This window comes from Corythoichthys intestinalis, chromosome 16 (assembly GCF_030265065.1).
Source record: "Corythoichthys intestinalis isolate RoL2023-P3 chromosome 16, ASM3026506v1, whole genome shotgun sequence".
Taxonomy (NCBI): domain Eukaryota; kingdom Metazoa; phylum Chordata; class Actinopteri; order Syngnathiformes; family Syngnathidae; genus Corythoichthys; species Corythoichthys intestinalis.
This window is the reverse complement of record NC_080410.1, coordinates 10,603,279-10,624,350: the sequence shown is the minus strand read 5'-3', so window position 1 is coordinate 10,624,350 and position 21,072 is coordinate 10,603,279. Positions and strand designations below refer to the sequence as shown.

The 21,072-nt window shown below is 38.4% G+C and overlaps 1 protein-coding gene across 1 annotated transcript in view; it reads left to right on the top strand.

Annotated features, from left to right (window-relative positions):
- Positions 1–10,967, top strand: part of LOC130931619 (protein shisa-8) — a 229,565-nt gene extending 218,598 nt beyond the window's left edge. Inside the window, exon 5 of the mRNA XM_057860534.1 lies at positions 9,129–10,967. Within this exon, the coding sequence (XP_057716517.1) occupies positions 9,129–9,631 (503 nt within the window). The 3' untranslated portion in view covers positions 9,632–10,967. The remainder of the gene's footprint in view (positions 1–9,128) is intronic.
- Positions 10,968–21,072: the final 10,105 nt, after the last annotated feature.

Below are 21,072 nucleotides of genomic sequence, written 5' to 3'. Positions count from 1 at the left end.
AATCACAAACAAATGGTTACATACTGTTTGTGTCACTGCAACACAAGTATGCATGCATGCCCAAGCGAGGCATAATGGTGAATAACAGCAGTCTGGACAGCAGCAGGGCGAGGCGGCTATGTGAAGTCCTGCAACTCACCCTCTGGCTTCACTGACAGACACCAATGCACTGTCCAAAGGTTCACTTAACACTTGTGATCATATGAGCAAACTTACACATGCTCTTATCATTTCATGTGTCCAAAAAGAGAAGGACGGATTGAGAAAGAAGAAAATGTTCCATACTAAAAAATATGCCGAGAAGACCAATGAACAGTATTGGACACAGGTTTGAATTATTTACTACATACGATTAATAGCTACAAAATGAATAATTGCTTCCACGGAGTTGACAGTTGCAGGTTGTGCAGAAAAAGTCACACATACACACATACAGTATGCACACTGTAGTGCTGTATATGAGCCATTTAATATCATGATATTGATATGACACAATACAGTATAATTAATATACAGTATTCTTAATTATTTGGTGAAAAAATATACAACAATTATGATAGCCCCCCCACCCACTTTATTTTTTAAATTACATTTAATGATCTTGCCACAAATGTAAAACGCATCAAATAGTGGCGCAACCTAAAATTATCCTGTGTAAACAGAAACAGCACAGTAGCATACATGTTTTTGCTCAAATATAAAGCTAATGATCTACTAATAATTATGAGAGGTTTTGAATTTTAAGACAGTTCTATACTGAGTTATCATAATATCATGAACAGTAATTTAATTAAAATTGATTTTGGAGAGAATTATGTTGTCTGCTTTCTGTTGATTTTATGCTTGACTATTTTCTTTTGTCTTACATGCATTACTCGCGTACAGTTGGCAGGCGGAGCCAATTCGCTATCTATTAAGTATAGATAGGGACATCTTGTAGCTGAGTGGTGGCATTACTATAGCATATGGAATCCCATCAACGTAGCAAGTGAGCACAAATTATGAATTGCAGAAACAGGTCGATTTATGGCGATAATGATGACAAACAGGTAATATTTCAAAGTTTTATATCAATATTAATCATTATCAGAGGCAATTGCGCTAAGACTGCATAATACCAGCATCAGACACCAATTGTTATATCATGCAGCACTAGAAAACGGTGGTTTCCCGTCCTAAAATGTCAAAAAAATAAGTGATCAAATGCATACTGTTGTGTGTACATGTCATTGACAAAATATGCACATACCTGTCAACCCGAGGCTGTTGGAAATCTTACAAATAGTGACGTATGCCCTTACAAATTGGTGACTAATCTTACAACGTTGTTTTTGCGTGCAATATGAAACAAAAATAAAACTCAATTTTTAAAATAATATAAATTTATTGGTGATATTGTAATTTATAACCTGGTGCAATCAAAGAACAATCAATATCTTCAGCTACATTATGATTACTAAAATTTAACAGTGACTTTTGTTATAATTTTATGTAGCGCTTTTGGCAATTTCTATCATGTCTTTTGATGGCTGCACTTCAGCTCGCAATTCAGTTTGACTTGAAGGTAGTTCGTTAGTGTGACCAATTATAAATTAAAAAGGTCAATTGATAAAATTAACTTACCAATGCAATCTGCAGGCAAATTGTGTTCAGCAACAAATTGGCTGAATAAAATCTTACAGACTTCATCTTTATGACCAGTGTTGTTAATCTTTCTTAAAAGGTAATTAATTACGGTTACAAATTACTTCTCCCCAAAAGTAATTGAATTAGTAACTCAGTTACCTGAATGTAAGAGTAATTAGTTACTTGGCAAAGTAACTGGTGTTACCTTTCATGTTTTGTTTTTTGTTTTTTTCATTTGAAAAAAAAAAAAAAAACAGTGACCTTTGCTATGTTTGGAAATCATTTAATGTTGTGAATTAACTGTTGATGTTGTTGTGAAAGTTTTAAAACTGTTTCATCATTTAAAGATAGATTCAAGTCAAGATTTTGAAGATTTAGGAGTATTTTACATAAAAAATTACTTAGGTTCGCTAGGAAGGTTCACTAAAACAACCTTTCTGAGAAGTCTACTGCTATAAAATGGCGACTGTTTACTAACGCCGCCGAGTCTGTCATTTTGCATGTAGTTCTATATGCATGTGATATCTAGGCGTAGATTGTAGGCTGTCGGCTACAGTCATGAAATATTGGAGCCACCTAGCCTAGTATCGCGATTGCTACAGCGTCACAACAAACACTCTTCTCTCTCCGTGTTTCTGACTTTTCTCGCGTCATTCAACCAACATAGTAACGCATAGTAACGCACACTGTCCCGTCGCCGAAACGGTGACAAAATCCGGAGAAGAAAAAATAACATAATGCACGAAAAAGGTACAGATTTCGAACGTACGGCGTACACATTTAAAAATCAGTGTTCACTTGTACAAATTACGCCCAAACCGTACAACTTGACAGGTATGCATGCACAACAACTCGCTCAGCTTTTGTTTAAAATAAGCTTCTTTAACACTGTTAAAGAAGTACTGTTTTACAGTCCTTCAAACAGTGTTGGATGCTGTGCATCTACAGAGTTGAGAGTGCATTGTTCCACGACTGTGAAACGAGACGAGTCATTGGCTAAAGGCTGGGCTTGTCCCACCCATCGGACGCTGTTAGTCTTCGGAGGTCTACGTGCAGTGGGCGGGGCTTGGCTGGCCCGGACACTCTGCTTCTCTGCATGAATTGGAAGATTGATTTTTGGCTGAATCCCTTTTTGATTGACGGTAAAATGAGCAAATCAGCAATCTTGTTGTTTTTTTACATTTTCATTCCGTTGTTCTGAGTTGAACTGGAGACTTTCCTTATCATCCTATTGATACTTTCTTCATTAAAAATGTGTGCATAGTTAAAAAAAAAAATTTTAAAAAAAAATAGCTGCTTCTGTTTGGAGACTGACTTCTGTTACTCTAGTATCTTTCCCTACTGAGCAGCGGGTGCCGCTGAGCCCCTCCTCTGTCACAGAGCACTCACTGGCACACTTTGAGCTTCCCCTCCTTGAAGTACCAGCATCAGACACCAATTGTTATATCATGCAGCACTAGAAAACGGTGGTTTCCAGTCAATGCAGCATGTGTGTGAAACATGTTAGAATCTTCATGAGCATAATCTATGCCACACCACCTTAGACACATATGGTTTTAAAGCACATTCCACCTCAAATTTGGCATTACCTTTTTGAACAGCCCACAAATACATCTATTTTCTCACTTTGCAACGAAGCATGGAATTATAACATTTGGACACAGAAAAAAAACTGTAGCATTGTATGTGTAAGGATACTATAAAAGTTTACACCTTTTTTTCTAACAGCTTGTTTTTCTTGAGGAAGGAAATTATTCATAAAAGGGGAAAACAAGGTTGATGGTGTCTTAAGGCTAGTGTGTGTATGTGCGTGCGTGCATGTGCGTATGTGTGTGTTGCGGGGTGAAGGGGCTGAAGTGGTGATGACCGAACAGCAGCAGAGTCGCGTTCATCTCAGTGAGCTCGCGCTAATCTGACATGACACGCTGAACCCGTTCTACTTTCAATCCCTACAGTTTTGTGCAACACTCCCTCATCATGTTGCTTCGCCATCTTTTCTATTTTTTGGGTTCAAATTTTTCTGTGAAGCTGTTGTCCCTACTTTTCTCAAAGCTTTATGCTCTTTTTCATCCTTGTACTGTGAATTTACATGCGTTTATCACAGGTAGACATCCAATCCATTTGAACAGGGAGGTTGGCGAATTAACATTCGTTCATTATCTTTTATGTTGTTTTACTGTGTTTACTGCAATGCAATTAATCTTTATTAAAAACGCATTAAAATTTTGTAGTCTTAGACATATGGCAGAAAATACTCAGGTGACTTCAAGTTCCGCTCTGAGACCCCCAATTTGACCAAATTTCAAAATTGTCCTTTATGCATGTGTGATACATCATTGTAAAGCTTAAAATCACTATTTTCTGGGGGAAGAAAATTCCTGAACAGGAGGGCATTTAAAAAAAAAAAAAAAAATTAAAAAGCAAAACCCTAACTGGAGGATATGAGAGAGCAGAATTAAAGACGCCATGATTTTAACGAGATATTATTGCGTACTTACCTTGTTTCGATCCAAAAACTGCATGTAGCATGTATTATTGAGTGTCAAGACACATATGTGAATGGCCACAGCCGGATTTTGGGGGGATTTTATGGGTGAAGCATGGTAATATAACAAGTGTCGCGATGCAGAAATCGAGATGTTCTTTTTCATACATTTACCCTTTTAAACATTTTTTTTTCAAATTTTTCTTTGTTTGGATCGATTATTTATCATCTAACGTATTGGGGAAAATGCGACAGTGACAAAAAAAATAAATAAAATTAATCCATAGTTATGAGGTTGATATCCGTGACTTATTCACAGACGCCATTTTTTTCATTGTGATGTAATTTGTTTAAAAGTTTAAAATATGCAAGTGAATAATATTTTAAACTCTTTTTTTTTTTTTTTTTTTTTTTAAACGAAATTTTAGACATCAATTAATGATTCTAAGCTAAAAATGACAGACATTTTGAATGACAAATATCATTGCTTACCTTCTTTTTATGGCTGGGTTGAAACAAAAGCGGTTGCGCAACATCTGTAAACGGTGGTTTCCAGGGTAAAACGGACAAATTAAAAATAGTTTGGGGGCTTAATGCGCCATGAATCTGCGAAAGCAGCATATAGAAATATTAGAACAACATTTCTTTTGGCTTAAAATACAGCAGTTTATTTTAAAGAGGGGTGCAAGAGCAGAAACTTATTTTTCAGTCTTGTCTGTGTTTTCCGCCATATAATGGTGTCGCCCTTAAAAACTGAATTAAAACTGAAATCATCACTTGTAGATGTGCAATCCATTTGAAGTGGGAGGACTAGCAGTCCCGTCCAATGCCGGCAATGGCAGCCACTGTGTAAATAGCATGTGTCCAATACAGAAATACTACACTACGTACAGTAATTATTTGTAAACGTACCAAAAGCAAAATTCTTGGCCAAACCAATAGGCCGGATAATACATATGTATACAAATAATTTTTTAGTATTAATTTTTTTAACTAATTTTAAGTTTATTTAAACAGGTGGAAATAAAATACAGGTCTTTCTCACAAGTACGCAAACATCTTCCAAAATGTTCTACGACCCCCAAGGTTCGAGAAATTTTGTTTGAAAGGTACAGATTTAAATCCCGTGGGAGGGTGTTGTTTTACAAAAGTCAAGGTTCGCAGTGAGTAAGCAACAGGCACACTTTTGCTTAATAGACAATGTTTATTGATTAGAAATTGCAAATAAATGAATAAATGAAGTTTTATTGATTACAATCCCACAAAAGCAAGCAAATAACAAGCATAACTCAGAATAACAAACATAACTCAGGATAACTACAACGCTAGGTCTCGATTGTCCGTCAAAAAAAAAACCCTACGATGCAGTTAAAAACACACAAACACAAGTAACAATAGTGCTAGATATGTTAGTTGTCGAAGCTAAAATATCCCCGCACCAATGTACAACGAGTTCCCTGATAATGAGTCAAGCTCTTACCTGTCGACAATGAACGGAGGGCCACACACACGTTCCTGGTCTGAGCAATCAAGGAACCCCGGCCGAGCGATTGACGCGTAAAATCCTACGACCGACCCTAGGTGTGGCCCGGAAAAGTCCGCTCTTTATAGGCATATGTCACATGAGAACAGAGGGGGCCGACCCCTGCCCTCAGGAGACACACTGCCTGCCCAAACATGGTAAATTTAGCATGTTTTGCTCAACCTCCTAAGGAGATGAGTCTCGTGTCCAAATATAATTGGTTCACTCGTTGTATCTCTTTAGAAGCATCAAATATCCTGGTTACCATAGTAATGGGCTGAACTGCGCCAGAATGGCGAAAATAAGCTGATAAGAAGTAACAGTCAGTCCAAAAGAATGTGTGCACCTAGAGCACTGAGTTAGTTACTCTTCCCAAAGACAGTTATGGCGCAGTTAAAAGCAGTTATGTTTATATGTGCGTAGTCATACATATATGGATCAATTCGGGTCACAAAAAAGGTCACAAGATCACAAGAAAGGTCATAAAAAGGTTACAGGTGTTTTTTCCCATTCAGGTGTGTTTCCGGCGGCAATGAGCATTTTGTGGCGAACTCTGAATGCGTCTTATAGCAGAGGTGCCGCTGTCGTCGGAGCATTCGGTTTGGTGGGCTTCACGGCCGATGAAAGCTTAATAAATGTGCTTTCTTGGAAGTTAGGGACACTCGAAAAATGGGTTGCACGCGTCCAATTGCTAAGCTAAATAAGATTTAGATGTAGTTTGTGTGGAACAATAGTTAACAACAACAACAAAACCTATTCTGTTTTTGCCGAAACTTGTTAACCTCTATTACAAGGCTATTACAATCTCTCATACTTCTCAAGGCCAAATTATACTGGACGCGTCTTCAGTATGAATCCGCCAATCTCCGTGTTGACTGCATGCTCCGCAGTACGTCAAAAATAGGACAAAACATGCCGACTGCGCACAACTGCGTTCCGGCAGCTCCACGCCGTTGTAAGCTCTCGCGTGATCGCGTGCAGTAATGTGGCATCAAAAACAACGACAACCACACGGAGTCTGTACTCAACTGAGAAGAAGAGAGAGAGGTGGACTTGATTTAATTGAACATTTTTTCCCGATTTTTTTTTTTTTTTTTTTTTTTTGCTTTTACCATGGGTTTGTGACACTATTTAATTACTGTTTTAAATTACATGCGCAAAAACTCACCTTCCATCCTCCTAGCTTCTGCTGTGGCGTTTCATGCAGCTTCCTTTGTAATGTTGTCCTTATAAAAAGGATCTACTACATCATAAATCACTTTGTGACTTTCCACCTCCAGGATGAAGCGTTCTTCGTCCATGTTTGCTGGTGTTTAAACCGTGAATTAGCACTTGGCCTGTTGACTCCAGGCCTGTCTACGGCCATTTTGAAGGATGCGTCTCCGGCAAAAATAGAAAATAGCCCAAACCATCCGGCGGGCTCCAGCACGTCAGAGATGGTCCGCAGTCAATTCGTAGCGCTGACGTGGCCGGTATACGTTGAACAATAGGATAGAATGGACACGGATTGGCTCCTTGACAGACGCGCCCGGTATAATTTAGCCTTTAAAATACGATTCGCTGTCCCCCACGATTGGTGGGGAGGGGCCATAGCCCTGGCGCGGCACCCACATGGCCCCTCCACTCGTCTGCGAGACTATCACATGTCAGATGAGATTCACTAAGTGAAATTAGACACACTCAAGTAGAAAACCTCGGAGTCAGGATTACCGATGAGACAGCATAGAATAGGATGCCAACATACTCACATTCACAAGGGATTCACACAAATACTGGGTTCTAGACTACATGGCTGATTTGTGTACACTCCACCCCTCCTAATCACTTATCTTTCAGACCCCCCTCCGCTCTTTCATTGCTTATCAGGCCCCCCACATGGTGTCAACCGGAAATACAACTAGCTAACGATAGCGCCAACATATTCATAGTTAGTGTAGGCGTTCAATGTATTTCTTGTTGTTGTTTGTGCTTCTTCTGTCTCTCCCTCCTTCTTTTCTTCTGTTCCCCCATAAACCCTTCCCGTTTGCTGTTTTCTCCTAATAAGGAGGTACGTTGAATGATCACAATGGAAGTATATCATACTCCCATGTGATACATTAAAACTGTTTAGACCAATTGGACACTCAGATCTCCATTCTCCCTGTCAATGAGCTGAACAGGACAGGTTAAAAAATAAATAAATAAGTAAATAAGTAAGTAAAAGTGGAATCAATCGAAAGCCAGGCGAGTGGGCAGAGTCCTAGCAGCGACAAAGCCGAGTCAAGTCACTGCCGGCCGGATTAAACAGCGACTGGCAGAGGAGGTATGGAAGTCGTGGGAAAAATGTGACAAAAAGAGGAAGTGGTCGTGCCATAAAATTATGGTACTTAACCACAGCAAAGGCACATGCATGCATTTAAATACTACTTTATTTGTATACTGATCGATTGATTTAACTCCAAAATACTCACACACGGGCTCAAATGCACTGTACTCGATGTGACGTGGGACGAGAAGCAACGTTGCTTCTCTCCGTGTTTTGGTTGCGTCATCATAAGAAGACTACGGTTTTTCACACTATTAGGTGGTAAAATTTCATTTTTTTAACCGAAAACCGAAAATGCAATTTTAGCTATTTTCGGCATCGAATTTTCGGTCACATCTCTAGTAATTAAACATTATTCAATAATTTCAATTCTTTAAATTTGTTAGGTTTTGTTTTTTTTCCTCCTAGGGTGACTTGTCCCTGTGATTGCCCATTGATTTCACCTGTTCTGCCTGCTCCTAGTGTATCCTCCAATCTGCATCCTCCTGTGTCACCCATCTGTTCCTCGTTGACACGCTACTCCGTGTCTGTGTCTATATAAACTCCCCTTTTTCTTTTTTTCTTTTTTTTTTGTCGCGACATTGTCAATGTCTTCGTTCATGCCTGCATTGATTCTTGTCCGTTCCTACGTCCCAGCCCTTGTGTTAAGTTTTTGAGACCAGTTTTTTGTCAATACCCTGGGTTTTGTTTGCTACTGTGTTTTGTGGGATCACCTAAGTCTTGGTTTGTACTTTGTTTCTCTGTCGGCTTTAATTAAATTACTTTTGCGCCGCCTTTCTGCCTCGCTTCCCTTTCCCTGCAATTGGGTCCACACCACCTGTCAACCCGCGTACCCTGTCAAATGATCTTTTTTTATTGTGTGTTTTTTTAATGTAACGCTATGGATTCCGAAATAAAACATGTTAAAATTGTTTTTGCGGGACTGGAATGGATTCATTGTATTTCAGTCAATTCAATGGGGAAAATGGATTTGTTATGGGGTGAATTAAATTCTGAGAAGTTGTATCACACAATGCAACACAATGCAAAAACCAGTGTGCTTTACATCACATTCAAATCAGCAAGAAATAATTAAAACAAAACCAATTAATAAAAGTAAAAATAAATGAAAGAACATACAGTATCGAAGTCACATTAAATGTTCTGTATGTAATTTTCCTGACTTTTTTTCCCGTCTGCTCTTAATCCAGAGACAACGCCTAGAGACTACTACAAGAGCTACCCGATGGTAGATTACACCCACCGCCAGTCTCCTCCCACTTTCCAACCAATCAACTTCCACCCAAAAGAAAAATCCTTCCTCCCACCGCCCGACATCCATGCACCGCTGGCCATTACAATCAATGCCTCGCAGGTGCCCAAGCCCAAGATATCTAAAACCAACACCCACCCGCTGACATCAGGCTCTGCCTTCAAAGCCTGGGACCCCGCTAAGAGCCACGTTCAGCGCCCGGCTGCGTCCCACATGGTCCTACAGGCCCCGCAGCATCACCACACTATCCAGCAGCAGCACCACCAACCACTGCATCATCAGCCCAACAGCCGACGCCAAGCCTACTCCAATAAAAGGCAATTCAGCATTGAGACGCTGCCCGAGCTCTTCTCCCAGCCGCTGGGCTACAGCCACTCACCACACATGCACCCCAAGCACAAGGGACTGCCGACCAACAGCAAGACAGAAGTCACTGTTTGAACATGAAATGATGGTTGGAGGGAAAAAATACACTTTAAAAGATGTGCTCTGATATCTTTTATATCCATGGCCTAACTGCAGGAGAGGCAGGCAAATATCGTGTAAGATAAGATTTTTTTTTAACTTTTTCCTTATCATTGTTGATAATATTAATATGGGTGTGCTTTGAATGATGACTGGATCAAAACAGCAGATAACCTGAGAAGGTGGGGGCTGTGATGTAAATAATTGATCGGCTTGTCAGTGTGTTGGCATAGCGCTCAACTCCGTTCATCTCAAACATCCCACCCGAATGCCTCGAACTGAAATCCCACATGAAGGCTCTAATTACCCTGCATGCACCAGCTCAATCTAGATATTTTCCCCTATCAGAAAACGGTTGTCAAAAGTATCGATACTGAAATGTTGTATCTGGATTAGAGGTCGATCGATATGGGATTTTTAAATGCCGATACAAATATCTAAAAAACATTGCAGCCAACTGCCGATATCCATAGCCGATTTTGTAAGCTGATATTTGAGGCCAATATACTATTTTTAAAGCACGTAGATTATGAATGGCATTTTTTTAATTGCTTCAACAGCTTCACATTTACAATGATGATCTGCGATTTAAGATTAATTCGGTCTAGTGCTACCAAACCATCGAACGCAGCACTTCTTTTTATGATTATACACATTCAGCAAGAACAGTACATTATTTCCATTAAATTAAACCCACCACGAAAAGAGCTAAACAAGTGGGAGCGTTTAAGAGGATGCTCACTATGCTAACGATAATGCTAAAATGAATGCTACGCTAACACTCCGTGTTACATTTAGAGTTTAAGGATCACTCAGTAAACACCTCAAAAGGCTAAAGTAACATTGCATATTCACTCATGCAAGGTAGAAAAAAAATGTTAGAATATTTACAAAACAGGCAAGCCTGAAGCTTCCTGTAGGAGCCTGCCTTCAAGCTGCTGCAGGGTCCTTCTGGGGTCCTACTGTCAGTCAGCGGCGGCCACAGTTGCCCATATATGCCTGATCAAAATCCTTTTTTATCGGCTTTTTTTTTGGGGGTGTTAATTGTCCAATGGCCAATGTTGGAAAAGAGTTCATATACCGGCCCGATATATCGGCCGCCCAATATATTGGTCAACCTCAAATCCGGATATGATATTTGATTGCAAAAGTATCGATAACCAGTTATTTATGCGCCAGAAATTTGTTGTCATGGGGTAAATTTGATTTTGCGCTACTCTTGATAGTAGTGTAGGATATTCTTGTATTTTCCTTGTTCACTAATATCTGCAATCGACAACACTAGACGTTCGATCAGTTGGAAGTGGGAGGGATGGCACGAATTTAACATCAACTAGTGATAAACTAATTGGCGGGAGGGTTCATCTTTGCCAGAAGAAGAACAAATTTTTAACTTATTGTCTGTCATCGACGGTGCTAGACGTCCAATCCGTTTGAAGAGAGATCAATATCGAGTTGAAAATTCGAGTATTATGACAATAGTATAAGAGAGGTTGCTAAAGCTTCCCCCCCACCCGAGACTTTAGCTTCCCATCACCAGAGACAATGCCATCATGTTGTCAGTTCCCACCGCCCTCCAGCCCTCTGGGAGGGTGAGAGATCAGGCTGGCAATTCATACCAGAGGAGGGTGAGGGTTATTTCCCTGTTTCCAGGGGCAAATAGGAGGATGTGAGAGAGTACACGCTTGTCAAAAATTACAGAGGATTCCCAGGAGCATCAGAGACCACATTCGCCTTCATCCCCAAAGCAGATACAAACACAATATTCTCTTCTCATCACACAACAACTTCGGAAACTGCGCGCATGAATAAGAAAGCTCAGTTGTAGTTGATGCTAATTCTTGTCAACCTCCCTTGTGTTCCCGAGAATGCTAAACATACTCCAGAATATTCCGCAATGGCTGAGAAATGCAAAGGATTGCAACTATCAAGGTCTTTTTAAAGTCATTATCCCGTAACCTTTTGTCTGCCATTGCCAACGACAGACTTTCAATTCATTTAATCTGGGAGGATTGACTGTGAACGCTCATGTTTCAGTACCACTGACGGCGCTAGACGCCCAAACAATTTTTGACATAGAGGGGCAGCAAAAAGGTTAGCCATCAACAACACAAACCTATTGAAACACCTTTATTATCCTGTTGTTGTTTTTTTTGTTGTTGTTTTTTTTAATGGAGACCCATTAAAACCATTTGGATACATGTTTGTCCAAATAATAGATGGAGTGGTGAAAGCACTAATTCTTAAAATGTATTATAAAATCAATTTGCAATATGACATTATATATACTCTGCAATAACGATTCCCTTTTGAGTGTACGTAGAAGTCCAAAAATAGAAAACGTTTTAATTAGGGTTGTTCTGATCATGTTTTTTTGCTCCCGATCCGATCCCGATCATTTTAGTTTGAGTATCTGCTGATCCCGATATTTCCCGATCCGATTGCTTTTTTTTTTTGCTCCCGATTCAATTCCAACCATTCCCGATAATTTTTCCCGATCATATACATTTTGGCAATGCATTAAGAAAATAATGAATAAAACTCGGACGAATATATACAGTACATTCAACATACAGTACATAAGTACTGTATTTGTTTATTATGACAATAAATCCTCAAGATGGCATTTACATTATTAACATTCTTTCTGTGAGAGGGATCCACGGATAGAAAGACTTGTGACTTTGTATATTGTGACTAAATATTGCCATCTAGTGTATTTGTTGAGCTTTCAGTAAATGATACTGTAACCATGCCCAAATGCATGATGGGAAGTGGAACCATGACTGTGCGTAGTGCTACCAATTGATATATCTTCTCTGCAATGGGATATAACATAAGGTGTTAAGAAAAAGATCAATTGCTACCTTGCTTCCCCACATTGCTTCCCATGATATTTCTAATCATAAGGAGAGGGATTGTAAGGCTTTAGCCAATTAAAAAAAGGCTCCAAAGGCTGCCAAAATTCACTCTACTCATTTTACTCTGCCTTTTATCTCTCTATATAGGTAAAATGGCGCCATTACAGATTGAGCGCAACAATGCGTGAGTGGGTCGTGTAGCGCATGCGTGAATTGCGTTAAATATTTTGACGTGATACATTTTTTAAAAAATTAATTACTGCCGTTATTGGGATAAATTTGATAACCCTACCTTAAGCCTAAACTAAAGACTCTGGATAAGTGTAACATAATATGTCTGTAACGTTAAACACAATTAGAAAACGATTCAATTAAAAATATATATATATATTAAAAACAGGCATGGACGATATTTTTTTGCCGATTCCGCTACTTTGAAAATGACTGATCGGACCCGATCGATCAGGACATCTCTAGTTTTAATAATGCAGTCAAGAAGCTGATGGATTGATTGACAATGTTACAAACACACTTACTTATAATTACAATTATAGTGTGTCTATAATTGGATGTTTAAAAGTATTCAATTGAGTTTTGCAATACAATCAATTATGATGCAACAATAAATATTTGAGCTTCAATTAATCACTTGACACTAAACAAAAACAATAAACAACAATATGACAATAAACCATGCAAACCATGATTTCAAGAACCATGTAATTGTGTTTGTGGGCAACAGACACACATTTGTAGAGGCCTCTTCATCAGCACTGATGATAAAATCATGAATGCGTCCATGTCAGAAGAGACCAGTGATGCATACTTTCCTCATAAAGATGTAGCTGAGTACTTTAGTGCTGTGAAACTATTTTAACCAAAGCTGTTCCAAGCCTCTTAGTAGCTACACAGTTAAATGAACTTCACACAACAGACCTACAATGAGTATGACTTATCAGATGAATTTACTTTCATTTGTTTTCATTAGTACATGCTACAGTGCATCTCATATGCCTGGTACATGGTACTACATCACATTGGTCCCTAATCGAACGGGATCATTTAGCTGGATCATACTCAATTTAGCACCTGTTTCCCTCTGCTGCGTTGCAGCTCTCTAGAAGACCATCCTGCCCCTCTCACAACATTCGCCTGCCACTCAGTAATCTCCCTCTTGAGAATGTCATTCATAAGAGTTTAGAAGGTAGTAATTTAGGGCAATTACAGATTTTCTCGATTGCTTTGTTACGTTTTTCAGATTAGAATTCTAAAAACTATTTGTTCAATCCTCACAACATGTTGCAAAAGTAGCATAACAGCATAGATAACCTGCAAACGCCAGTTTTTTGTGCAAAATTCTTAGTCTATCGCTCAAAATTTAAATTTCTTTGTCAATGAACCTGTCAGTGCTGTGAATGACAAGTCCTTGTTTCATATAGTATACAGACAAGACAGTCAAATTGCTTAGTCATGCTCTCAATTGAACAGTTACTCTGGTGGAAGGCTCTGATGCTGAAGATGGTGTACGTAAATTTTGATGAAAATTGCAAATTACACCTTGGTGTGTGGGAGATTGATTGCAAGAGACTGGACAAGATTCAGTTTACACTTACTGTTTTTACAATTTCTTGACAGACCATGTCACTGTGATACAGAGACCAAAAGACAGCATTAAGTATCACAAAGAAAAATAAAACAAAAGCAAAATAAGAAATGTGAACATAAGACAATCGGCACAACTAAACTTTGAGTGCTACATGTCAGGATTTTTGTCACCATTCTTTCTACATATCTTGACATTCCTCCCTGTCGTGCCACAAATTTTTATCCACACAACTGATGTCCTCTCTTGCTATACAGCATGGAAAGAATCTTCTTGAATGCCTTATCCAGCCTGTGCAGGTATCTGCTGTGATGTCACTGCATGCTGCATTCATGGCATCCAGAAGAGTCATCTGAGTGTGAGGCTGGCGATCATACACTTACCAGGGAGAAAAAAATCTTCAATGGGATTGAGGAATGGGGAGTATGCTGGGAGGAACTCCATTACCATTCTGTTATGGGTTGCAAACCATTCCCTGATTATGTTGGAATGGTGGAAACCCACATTGTCCCAAACTATCACAAATTTTGGCAGGTTAACATAAGTTATGTAAAATAAGTAACGAAAATGCTTATGTTGACATATTCTGACAATATGTTCATCCATTTTGCATGTAAATACTTATGCAATGGGTTAATGACTAAATGTTGTGGGTGGTGAGACTATTAAATAGAGACCCATTATCATCTATTTTGACCACTGTGACAGATGCAACTGATAATGTAGGAAACAGCACAGAATTGTACAAAATCATTTGCATGGATGCACAAAAACATCTGCAACTTGCTCAAAGAAATGAGAAAGTGCTTTTTTGATGTGCACTACTGATACGATGTTGTGAGGATTGAACAAGTAGTTTTGAGAATTTCAATTCTGATCTGAGAAATGTACCAAAGCAATTAAGAAAACTGTAATACAAAACTACTATCTTTCCGCATTACTTTTAAAAAAATCATTTTAGAAGTACAGGGGTGACTGCAATGTGACCCACAAAGTATTATCAATGTCTTGACGATATTTTAACATGCCTCCTAGCATGCATTGCAGCGCTAGGTGTAAATAACAATCAAAATTCATGTTCTGTGTTAATAATTTCCTCAGTTACTGTTCCAGTTGTTTCATTAATTGCTAGTTATGGTATTTGGTAGCACTTTATTTGACATTGGCGCCATAAGACTGTCATTATACAATCTTAATTATGATACAACACTGTCATGAGCATTAATGAATGCTTATAACAGATGTCATTTATTATCTCACTGTTGAATGGATGTAAAATATCCAAGCTGGATATACACGGAGTTAGTGACATAATTTGCTGGATGACATTTAATTACATCTTTCATAAGCATTCAGTAATGCCCAGGATAGTGTCATGTCAGAATTATGACAGTGTTATGACACCACTGTCAAATCAAGCGTTACCTATTAACCCAAATAAATCAACAAATAACACGCACTGGACTATAAACCGTAGGATTAGAAAATGAGGGAAAAAAGTAGGGGCTTATAGTCTGAAAATTACGGTAAACAAAACATACCTTTTTGAGATCTCAAGTACTGCGAACACACATATTTCAACATGATCCCAAAATCTGTGACAAAAAGAATTTTGAGCATCCCTTGAGAAAAATTTCTAAAAAATGATGACCTAATTTCCTAGAAGAAATCAGTATGACATGTTCAGCATATCATAGCCATCACGTGGTATATATGTATGGAACTTAATTTGAGACATCTACTTGGGCCTCCTAAAAAAATATTTCATTGTAATGATATTATTATTTCAGGCGTTTAGTGTCACTCGTAAAACAATTTATTTTGAACTGACCTAATTATTGGATCCTGATTGTTCTATAACTTTTTCGATGTTGAGAGGGATATGTCATCATTGACTACAACCATGCATTTCTACTGTACAAACAGCGGTTGTTGCCAAAGTAAGACAGCCAGATTCTCCAATTTGCATCTCTGTATTAGGGAGCCACAAATGTACACAAGTGGGTGTGGGAGCGGCATAGTTAAAACTTTAATGCGAGAGAATAAATTAGCAATATAATGTCCCGCTTGTGCAGCAGCGACGGCTTCTACACTGTACCGCTCGAAGATGTGAAAAACCTGTTAGGCAAGCTGTTGGAGTAGTGCTCAGTGCTGCTGGCATGCTTTTGTAATAAGGGATCAGCTGAGAATGGGATCATGAATACAAAAGCATCAATGGGATATGCATCAAACACATTTCCGCTTATGCTCTTGCCAACGACGCACACTATGTAACGGTTTCTTTGTCACGGCCTCCCCTTCTCACTGACTTTTATTCCCATATGGCGCCATGCTTTTAGTGGGTCACTTCATCGGAAAAAGCCTTCGCCAAAATATTCTGTGGAGGTCTGTCCCGAACCGCTCGGGATGCTTTGGAGGTTTAGAACAAACATGAGTAAACAAGCAATATGTGTCAGGGAAGCAATAAGTGCCCAACTGTCCTAGCGCTGGTGGTGTCATCAGAGTTTAGTTGGTTAAAGAGGGTGTGCAAGGAGACAGAAAAAAGGGTTGCATGAATAAAAGGGACATTTTTGATTTTACGTGTATGATGTCTTGGTACCTTCTCTCTACTCGAGCAGCCACCAACAACACACTATGGCTGGAGCTGCAGTTTGAGCATTTTTGCGTTTCTATCAATTTTTGGAAGCAAAATCTTTAAAGAAACACTGACCACCGAGGTTAGGACACTGGAGTTAAAAGCGAGGACCTTGGAATACTTACTTACTGCTCCAGATTTGAACCTGCAGCAAGCTCTGCGGGAGATTTTTTTGGGGCTCCTTCGTTTTAAGACTCATTTTATTGCAGATGAAGACCTTTCTATCTCTTTGGAAATGTGATGTACTAGAGAAGAGATTGTGCATTTCCAACAAGGATCTAGGAAGTACCGCAGCATGTTTATTCATCTTCAATGTTGGACTGATTTCAGAGGGAAAAAAACTGCTGGACATGTGCTATGAAGGCCTGTAATGGACAAGACAATGTAAATACTTGCACAAGAGAGGTGAAATACTAATGATATCTTCCATATTTGCTCACAGCGTTGGACCAAACGCCTTCAATGGGAGAAAATTGAGTACATCTAACTGATGCCTTGACATCCAAAACTGTGTGAATGCCGAGACAGTTTTGGATCATCAGCTTAGAGTGTAATTTCTCCTTATAAATTGCAAACTATGGCAATGCTGATACAGCTTGGAGCTAACTGACTGTTGTTTGTAAATTTAAAAAAAAAAAATGCAAGTATTCTACGACAGGTTTTCATGAATGCGACCTGGTAGACATACTTGAGCTCCATGATCCCTAGCAATATATAGAATATTGTGTGTGGTTTCTTTTTGTTTTTGGTCTGTTTATTCTTGTTTGGTTTGACTTGTTTTGTACTGTGTTTTTTCAAGAATTGAAACAACAACAAAAATATATATGCCCATCAGACCAATGAAAGTTAGAAGTGCTTCCAGATTTTAGTCTTATGGCTGCACGACCTTCATCCACCCGCTCCGATTCGCGTTCCATTCTTATTAGAGGATGTCCAATGTTTGAAGCTTGTGATCTTTTGACATTGTATGGTACACGCTTCCTTATGTAATTAATGTGATAACATATTGCATTGTAACAAAGTGCTTTGCCAACACATTAGCTGGAAGGTGGGAGGTGGATTCAGATTTTTATCTGCAAAAAAATAAAAATAAAAAGTAACAAAAAATAAATAAACATAAAATCATGCATTATTTCATGATAAATTGTACTGGGCAGCAGTAGGTTGCCTTTGATTGCTATGTACTAACTGTGTATATACAGTATGTATGCTGTACCACTTGTCTGCTGTGAAATGTGTTGAGTACTCAGCTTACAGTATATAAGGGCTTTTTATAGATATTAAAGCAGACTGGGTAATCTGATGTCAAACACTGTAACCGAAGTTGAATTTCTTTGGAGGTTTTTTTTTTTATTTTATTTTTTTTTTTTATTAAGGGATGGAGGGATACTAAAAGAATTTTCATGCATACAACATTCTAACTATTAAAATGGCTTTGGCCTATGTGTCCTGTTTGAATAAATCTTTGTGAAATATAACTGTCACACTGTGCTGCTGTTTTATGTTTTATGATTTAATAAAATATCTGCATGTTTATAGTCATACAAACATCTCAGTATGCTACAGTGCAGTTCTGCAGCCAGAATTTCTATATTTTTAACAAGAAACACAACGTTTGTTGTGTTTACATCAGTGTGTTTTTCGACAACGATGACGAAAACGAAAATAACGAAAATGTTTTGTCAACTAACCATTTTTTCATGACGATGACGAGCTAAAAACCTGTCTTTGGAGACTAAAATGTAACGAGATGGATGCCAGTTGTCGCCCGACGAGACGAGAACAAGAAGAACATTCGCCATAGTTTCAGTTGTAAGCTCACAATGTGTGGATATCTGTTTGGCCGTGTCACTCATGTGACGTGCTGCGCTCCCCCCTCCCGACCCACACAGGCTTAGTCACCGATGAGTAAGCATGTGCCCTTTCCATGCTCCTTTTGTGAAATGTGTCAGATGCTGCTTGGTAAGTTTTGTCTTCTTATCTTAGCTATGCCATGTTGCTTTAGCCTTTAAAGGTCTGTCATAGACATCTTAATGATATTAACGGGGCAAGGGGCCAATAAATACGGGGCCTACATTGTTGGCAAGGCCGTCAAAGCTGACCGAGTGGAATCACAGACAAAGAGCTTCTTACGTTGAAAAATTTTGTGAATAAATGCTTAAATTCCTGAATTCATTATAGATACAGTATGGACGTAAAACAGTCTCGATTCTTAGTTAAAAGCAAAAAAATAAAGTGCAGTTAGCATTTATTTTACGTAAATATGTCGAAGTACAATGCTAGTCTGTTAGTAAATGTAGCTAGGGACCGCCTTATGTAAACAAAGCTTTTCCGGTAAAAATTCTTGTGAATAAATGCTTAAATCCCCAAATTCTTTATAGATACACTATGGACGTAAAAGCAAAAAAAAAAATGTGCAGTTTGCATTTATTTTACGTAAATATTGCAAACTACGATGCCAATGCAGTAGCGGCTAATTTCTCCGGTTAATTTTTTTCATAACGTTTCAAAATGCCTGCATGGTACGAAAAATATAATAATGGCCTTGAAACCTCGAACAAATCACTCCTGAGTCAATCCCTTCTGTTTGTATGCGGTACAGCTTTCGTGTTTTTTAAACAGAAATCCGGCGGTAGATCGCTGCGTGCGTGTGTTTGTGAATCCTGTAGCTCCTCTTGATGTGGGCGGCCCCCTACTTGAATGCGAGGCACAGTGCATGACCGATCTGACCCGTCAATACCATTATGAAGTCTCTGGCTGAGTGATCATCACACACTAAACTAACTTGTAGCATTAGCATAGCATAGCATTAGTATGAACATTTAGCGCGGTGACTCAGTGAGTGTCTTCTTAAACTCTAGCAAAACTTTTTACATACAGTTCGTGGTGTTCAGGTGAGTTTAATTAATTGCAAATAATGTGCCATTTTACTGCTGAGTGTGTATTATCATCTTGAAGATGTTGATGTCCTCGTAGTCTACTCTACAATTATGTGCTCGTCTGGCAATGTTCATTCAAAATTGTTGGAAACCTTTTATTTATTTATTCATGGACTAAAACTTTTGAAGTTTATAGACAAAATATTTTGACAATTGTTGATTAAAACTAGACGAAATTTGTCTGTGTTTTCACTGACTAAAACTAGACGAAGACAAAAACATAATATAAAACAATAAGTAAAATATGACTAAGAATAACAAGTGTTTTCATCCAAATAACTAAGACGTTTACATACAAATTTTTTAACGTTAAACACATTTGAGCTCTTTATGGGAAAATTGACTATTTTCGGTCATTTAAAAAAATATCAACAATCATTTTGACTCCAGAACTACACTACTGTCCAAAAGTTTGGTGTCAGTTATACAGACAATTTTGTTTTTTTTTTCCCATGAGACAGTACACTTTTACTTATAAAATGAGTTGCTACATTGACAAGGTTAAGAATAATGATTTTTATTTGAAATGATAATTTTTTACTATAAACTTGGCTTTCAGCAAAGAGTGCTCCATTTGTCGCATTTACAGCATTGCGGACCTTTGGCATTTTAGCTGTCAATTTTCTGAGGTAATGTGGAAAAATTCATTCCAACTATCCCAGAAACCCCTCCCATACATTTGATCGGTTTGACGGGCACTGGGTCAAGCTGCTCCCACAAAACCTTAATGGGGTTAAGACCTGGTGATTATTACTCAAATAAATTTGTATTATTTCTAACATGTTTAATGTCTTGACTATATTTCTATTCATTTTGCATCTCATTTGATAAATGAATGGTTGACTTTTAATGGAAAACACAATGTTGTCTAGTTGACCCCAAACTTTTGAACGTCCAGTTCACGTAAACCGGGAAGACTGGCTGTGAATGCTCATGTTTCAGTGCCAACACCAGACTTTTATGGTATAAATGTGATTCTCAGATCAAAATACTGACACTTTTGATACTTGTATCAGTTATGTACAGTTTATTAACAGAGTGAAAACTGTCTCTTTTTTCAGCATCTTTCAGGGCTTTGTTTTTTATGTGACTTCAGGTAACGTCATGATGCCTTTACTCCGATTTAATTTTCTAGGGCTGCTGATATGTATACCGCACAGGAAGCGATAAGAAGGGAATGTCGTATTATAAAGGAGAACGCCTCTGAAATGAAACAAAAAAAAAAAAACATTGGACTTCCGCATGTTAATTTTGCGTCCTTGTTGCTCTATTTCTCTCTTTGTAATGTATAGCCTTAGGTATTGAATGTAAAAAGAGGCATGTTGCTTCTTGATTTGTTCTGACATAATGTGGGATTCAACCGGATGTGTTTCCTGTGG